General features: G+C 31.5%; 1 protein-coding gene across 5 annotated transcripts in view; it reads left to right on the top strand.

Moving 5' to 3' along the window:
- Positions 1-7500, top strand: part of LOC145263611 (putative N-acetylgalactosaminyltransferase 9) — a 272142-nt gene that overhangs the window by 221172 nt on the left and 43470 nt on the right. For all 5 annotated transcript variants that reach the window (XM_080120454.1, XM_080120453.1, XM_080120451.1 and 2 more), the window contains one exon: positions 5992-6109. In XM_080120454.1, the coding sequence (XP_079976580.1) occupies positions 5992-6109 (118 nt within the window). The remainder of the gene's footprint in view (positions 1-5991; positions 6110-7500) is intronic.

Below are 7500 nucleotides of genomic sequence, written 5' to 3'. Positions count from 1 at the left end.
CCATTTTATTTTCTTTTGATGAATTGATTGTTGCTATTCCTTTCTGATGAGTTAAGGGCAAAATAGATTCACTGATTGATATAATAATTAAATGATTTTTTTGCTACGAAACAGATACTGTCAAGAATTGTAAATGTCAATTGAATTAAAGGAATAAATTGTAAGATGGTCAACATCATGAACTTTGGAATATAGTTTTTGTCATTTATTTTTTTTATATGCTCTGTAATTACATTGAACTTCTTAAATTAAGGATTTGTATATATCCTTAGCAACAATCAATCACTTAATTATTATATCAATCAATGAATCTATTTTGCCCTTAACTCATCAGAAGAAATAGCAACAATCGATCCGTCAAAAGGAAATGAAGTGTGATTTGACATGATTAAAATCCGAAAATTGAAAGAGAAGCTGTAAATACATTTGATGTTTTCATTACGCCATTTTGAATTTTATATTTTACTTTAATTTAGATTCACTAGTTGATATAATAATTTGTCGTCTGAAGGGTTGAGTTTCAAAAAGATACCGATCAAGTGAAAATCCGTCGCTTCTGTTGAAAGTTTTAGGTAGACATACACATTTAAACAGACAGGTGAGATTTATATTATAGATAAGCAGACACAAATGAAGGGTTTGAAAAAAAAAAAAAAAAGAATTGAATCGTATCTTTTTTTCTTTTAATAAAATATATTGCATTTTTAACGTGTTCTAAAACAGTTTTCTGTTTATTCCATGTTTTCATTAATTAATATGATTCTACAATTTATGTACGATAAATTAAAGTATCACTTATGTACATTCGAAAATGAGCATTTCTGTTTTTGTTACAATAAAATTAAACAAAATTATTACGCTTCCCGTGATCCATACTTTTTTTTTTTTTTTTTTAAGGATAGACGTTGTCCCTTTTTATGACTGCTATCTGGATTTCATTACAACTTAGTCTTCTAGATGGGTGTTTTCCAACCGGGAGATCTCTTTAGGATTCTCTATAAGTTCAATTATTAGGATTTGGTTATAATATACTTAAATTTATTTTGCTCCAAATAAGATGTTAGAGTTTTAATAAATTTAAATTTTACAAAAATGTTTTCTATTTTTTTTTTTTTTAATTTATGTTTTATGAGTTTCTTTATTTCATTGTGCGGGTTTCCTTGTGGCAGTCTGAATTGTTAACCACTGCAAGAATGCAAGAATTGCATTAGTTGCATTAGTTGCATGATTCAAGTGTCAAAGAGAGTAAGTTATTTGACTCTGGGTACAATCGCCATTTCCGTTGTTACATTCAAAACGTTTCGGCCGATGTCACTTCCGAACTTCTTCAGTTGGGTCTTTTCAAATTTTCTGAATCTTTCAAACTAACTCTGGAATATATATGGAATTTCAAACTTATTTCTTTATTTGATCATGGTAGATTGTTCTCATCCCATCAGCCATTTTTGCTATCAGTTATTACCACTTTCAACATCCAGAAGAAGGAGGATTCCCAAAGATTTCTGGGTGGTGGCTGGAGGGTTTCCCGCGAATCTCCCAGGTTGTGGCTGGAGGGTTCCCCGTGAGTCTCCGTGTTCCAAAGATTTCCGGGTTCTGGCTCCATCCGTCCATAGGCTGGAGCTCCTCGAGGGGCATAGGTCATCCACAACTTTGTAGATGCTTTTGTAGCAAGGAGTTCTTTTTTCGGGGTGAGGGTGCTGGCCCCACACTCAAACTTCCCAGAAGGTACTGCAGTGCCTAGCCTTTCTAAATGGTCACTCATCTGGTAATGGTCAGGCTCAACGTTGCTTAAATTTGGTGATTTGACGAGAACCGGTGTGTCAACATGATCGTGCCGTACCCGGGTTCTGGCTGGAGAGTTCCAATGTTAAAAAAAAAATCGGTTAAATGTGATGAGAACAGTAGTTTTGAAAATACAAGGAATCAATCCTCCTCTCCAAAAATAAAAACTGAGTAAGTAATATTTTATATTTACAGGAAGAAAATACTAAAATATTTCAGTATTTTTGGTAACTTTATATATTTTTTAAAATTTATTTCTGTTTTTTTTTCTTTCCAATCCCAAATTCCTTACTGTTTTGTTTGTTTTTCTCGGCTTGCATTTCGCTTTGCATTTTTGCTTGGTGTCTGCTATCACTTTTACGAATGCACAAATTTATTTTTTAATTTATTTTTTTTTTTGTACAACTTTCGCTTTTGGCCTGCACTAACCAATGAAAAAGTCTTAACGTTAACTTGTGCACGTGATTTCTTTTTTTTTTTTTTTTTTTTTTTTTAAATGCTTTGGTTTCTGGTTTTTATTATTTAGAATTCGAATTCAATTTTTGTTTGGATTTTTTTTTTTTTTAAATTTGTTTTTCTTGTTCCATGCATTTAAATGAAAACAAAAAACAAATAAAAAAAAAACGCTTCCATTTTGAAAAGTTGAAAATGATTAGGCAAAAGAATAAATATAGGTTATCCTGTGACGTGGATATATATATGTGTGTGTGGTATTTGGCTTACAAATAGAAAAATGTAAACTTAAAAATGAATATAAATATTTAGATAATAATCCAAACCAGATGTAAAAGCTCAATAAATCCAAAAAGGAGATAGAACTTAAATATAAAATAAACATCTTGTTTAAAATTTATTCCAATATATAATCAGAATAAAGTTATCCAATAGATCTACGGGTGTAAAAAAAAAAAAAAAAAAAAAAAAGTGATACCTGGTCTTTCGAAATATTATTGGCTGTAATATTTTATAAAGACAATCCCAGCTAAATAAAAATTGCTCCATATACCAGATAGAGCAAATAAATCAAAATTTTAGTAATTCAATAATTTAAAATTTATGACGTGAGATGGTTAAATTTCAAATCAAGAAATTTTTTATTATATGTAAGATAGACTAATTTGAATGTATTCTTTATCTCCTTAATCTATAGGGTTTTCAATGTCTACCATCTCTTCAGAGGAGAAAATCTTAGCAAATATTATAATGGTTTACACCTAATTTGCTAAAAAAAACAATAAACAAAGAAAATTATAATTAAAAGTTTTTAAATATAGAGTAAGGGAAATTAATGTAAACGATATTGGGTTTCATATCCAAGTTGCATAGTAAAATCCGAAGTGAAAATCCTTGGTAGCAGTGAGGTAATTGGATCCAATCTGTATTTTGAATAATCCACAGCACAGGATAACCTATAGGTTAAGGAGGTATACTAATTGATATGAATTCTTTGTCTTACATATGATAATAAAAATATTCTTGATTTGAAATTTAACCATTCCATGTCATAAATTTTAAATTTATTGAATTACTAAAATTTATATATATATATATATATATATATATTATTTATTACTGTATATATTATCTATTTTTTTTACTCACATTCACCCCTGACAAGGCATATAGCCACTTGGACGTAAGAGGCTACTATTTGGGACCATGCCTAGGAAAGATTAACAAGATGTTTGTTTACATTACATTTAAACTTTTGCATATCAGTACAGTCAGGGTAGCAGAAAGGGAATTAAAGGAAAAGTAAGACACCTCCTTCCCTCCACTAGTCTATGGGAGACCTTTGGACATGGTTGAGACCCCCCCCCCCCCGCCAATCAGGGTAACGTGAGGTCATGGAAAGCAAGTGACCGATGTAATACGGAAGCAAACAGAAATAATTCTGTTCATGGTTTCATATTTCGTTGTGCTGAGCAGAAGATACCTCTGCATACAATGGTCAGGACAATCGCCCAGTATGGGCACTGCTCGGACAGAAAGAAACTGCAACCTGCTGTCTGTACAAATGCAAAGAAAGCTATGACAATACATAAGTCTTTATTCGAGAAACAGCGTGAATAGGTTCTGAATCAGAACCCCTCGATCAGTAGGGATTACCATGGGCAGGTGGCATCTGATTGTCATCAAACTATCTGACAACCAGCAAAGGATAATGGGAAAGATCGTGGGTAGAAGAAGCAGAGGACGACAACGAGAAACATACGTTGACAGTCTGAACACTTGGGCAACATCAAACAATGATGAGCAACAATGAATTCATGAAAGCCTTGAGATAGAGAGAGAAAAAAGAGAGAAAGAGAGAGGTATGGTGAGCCATAGCCATTGGTGCCTGTACCACGCAGGACGCTAATCGAATTGAACAATGCATTGGACTCGAAGAGACAAGGCATGAAGCCACTTGATATTGGACTGAGTTAAGAGCAAATTTCTATCCGTTGTCTATTGATAACATTAGGACGATACAAAAGTATAATGCAAGGGGAGTAATTCTTTACTTTGGGAAATGAGCTCGGTCGAACATAATGTCACACCCATAAATAGTTCCTTTGCCATTAAACTATCTGACAACCAGCAAAGGATAATGAGAAATATCGTGGGGAGAAGAAGCAGAGGACGACAACAAGAAACATACGTTGACAGTCTGAACACAACGTTCCGTTCTCAGCATTCTTAAGACATATCTTAAGACATATCTTGCAAACTGTTTGCTCATAAATCTTATTTAAAACAAGGTGGATCAATGGATTTGTATAAAGACGACCATATAAAAAGAATGACAATGTAAATTCATACAAAAATAAAATGAAGTTTTATTGACGACAGACAATAAATTTCAAGAAATGAAAAAATATACAACATATAAGAAGCAATTTCATGCAAACCCTGAAAATAAAAAGCGTTTTCACATCAGGAGCAGCTTGTTAGGTAGGGATGAGAGATTAGCACTAAACTTGCCAGTCTGAATCTGAAAAAATGATGAGCAACAATAAATTCATGAATGCCTTGAGAGAGAAAGACGTATGGTGAGCCATAGCCATCAGTGCCTGTACCACGCAGGACACTAATCGAATTGAACAATGCATTAAGGTCGCTTATCTGCGTTGGACTCGAAGAGACAAGGCATGAAGCCACTTGATGTTAATAATTAAAAAAAAGAAATCCTTGTTCAGAATCTATCCATATAACAGTTATCATTGGATAGTTCTTGTATTTTTTTTTCTCCTTACATCAAATGGTTTCATGTCCTGTCTGGAGTAATTTTCAAGAAAAAAGTGTGCATGTGTATTAAACATTTTGAGATAAGTAATAATTGCCTCAAAATTTTTATTCGATCAGAGGGTCCTTATGCAGAATACGGCCGCTTATCTCCCTTGGACCTGAAGTGAGGCAGACGGTTATCTTCTGCCTTAGTCTTTTTTATGGGAATTGCTCAAGACAGGACATGAAGCCACTTAATGTCAGCAGCTTAAAAAGATAGAAATAATATTTAATAATGATAGCATTAATTTGGTGTGATATATGAGAGATGTTGTACACATATAAAATAGATTTAATAAATTATACTTGAATTAATTTTTTTATAATATCAAATAATTTTTTTATAATATCAAATAATTTTTTGATAATATCAAATAATTTTTTGATAATATCAAATAATTTTTTGATAATATCAAATAATTTTTTGATAATATCAAATTTTTTTATAATATCAAATAATTTTTTGATAATATCAAATAATTTTTTGATAATATCAAATAATTTTTTGATAATATCAAAACATGTTTGGATATTACTCAAGAGTAAAACATTTTATTTCGGCCATTTTTTAATTAGATCTATGCGTGTATAAGATTTTTGTCTTTTTTAATTTTTAAAATCGACAAATGTTTTTGGTAATTTGTAACATACATAATTCCTCATAAATTTCTTTAATTTTTTTTCTATTTTTTTCTATTTTTGTTTTTTTTTAATGTTTTTTAACGTTTTTTTTATGTTTTGATTTTTATATTTTTTATATTGTTTTTTAATATATTTTTTTAAATATTTTGTTTTTGTTTTTTATATTTTTTTATTAAAATTGTTTTTGATACTTTTTTTTTTTTTTGATATTTTGGGATTTTTTTTGATATTTTTTTTTTAATGTTTTTTTTTCCAGTTTTTTCTTGCTTTTTATCCAATTATTGTTTATTGATTCAGATCACCCACAATGGCTGGCGGTTTATTTGCTATCGACCGTGCATTCTTCTTCGAAATTGGCGCATATGATACAGGCATGGAAATCTGGGGAGGAGAAAATTTGGAACTCTCGTTTAGGGTAAGAAAAATTGCTAACTTTTGAGGTAACGCTCTGTTGGTTAGTAATGACTTTCCTAATTCTTAAAATCACACTTCAAATGCCCCTAAAACACCCATTAAAATACCCCAAAGAAACTGAAATTTTTTACAAACGAATTTCACTTCATTTTATTTTTCGCATGAAACTAAATTAAATTTAATATAGCCTACATTTGAACCCCTTATTCTTAGCATAACATTTGCAGAACATGATTGAGTTTTGGAATACAAATTCCAAAACTCAATCATGTTCTGCAAATTCAAAAATACCATAAATGTTTGAAGATATGAAGAATTTGAAACTTTTTTTTTTTTTTTTTTAATTTTTTTTTTTTATCAAGATTACTGGATTCAGCATTAAATTACCCGAAAAGGTTTGATATGCTGTAAAACAAAACCAACCAAACCAGAATGATCGGATAAACAGTTTAACAAATAAAAGAAATAAAAATATAAAGAAAATATTTAAAAAAAAAAATATAAAAATATCTTTAAGAAATGAATCCTATACATCCAAAAAATATAAACATAATTTTTTATATATTTTTTCATTCTTTTTTTATATTTTGTGTGTTTTTATATATATTTTTATATATATACTAGCGGGCGGTACCCGGCGTTGCCCGGGTGTTTGTAGGTGTGTGTATGGGGGGGGGGGGGTAAGTAATAAGCCTGTTTAAATATTATAAAAAAGATGATGTTAAAAAAAATCGGACCCCCCCCCCCCAAAAAAAAAAAAAAACGGGGAAAAAATGGCATAAATAAACCTGTCGGATTGAATCTGCAATCTTAAGATAATAACGCTGTGTATATGGGGGGGGGGGGAATAAACTAAAGAATAAGTGAAGTAATAACCTTGTTAAAATTTAAAAAAAAAAAAAAAACCCAAACAAACGTTGCCTGCATGTTTAAAGGTGTAAAAGAAAAAAAAAAAGTTTTGGTAGGTAGGTGGGATTGAACCCAGAAGCCTTGACGTGGAGGTGGAAACAAAAGCCAACCACTTAACCGTCTCGGCCACAAGTGAGAGTAACTGGTTAACGTGTTAAGTTAAGGCTTATAAAGCAAATGAAAGAGGTTTGATTGACAGGTAGACGCTAAATGAGATCATCGCGGGAGCGTTACGATGACGTGGCAGTATTTTTAGATTTTGCTTCCCCAAGATAATGATGGTGGTGGTGGTGGGGGGGGGGGCAGCTCCCCATTTAAAGGGGATTGTCCAAATCGAATAGAAACTCCACATTGATCAAAAGCTGATTGCTTTGTGGACGTTTCGGCATGAAAGCCGAGAACACAAACCGTTTGAATTTAGTTTCACCGTATTTATACTAAAAAAGCAGGACAAACAGGCGACGCAGCGAAATAGCGCAAATC

The sequence above is a fragment of the Euprymna scolopes genome, chromosome 39 (genome assembly GCF_053919585.1).
Source record: "Euprymna scolopes isolate OS-2025 chromosome 39, ASM5391958v1, whole genome shotgun sequence".
NCBI classification, from domain to species: Eukaryota; Metazoa; Mollusca; class Cephalopoda; order Sepiida; family Sepiolidae; genus Euprymna; species Euprymna scolopes.
This window is presented reverse-complemented; position numbering and strand designations above follow the sequence as displayed.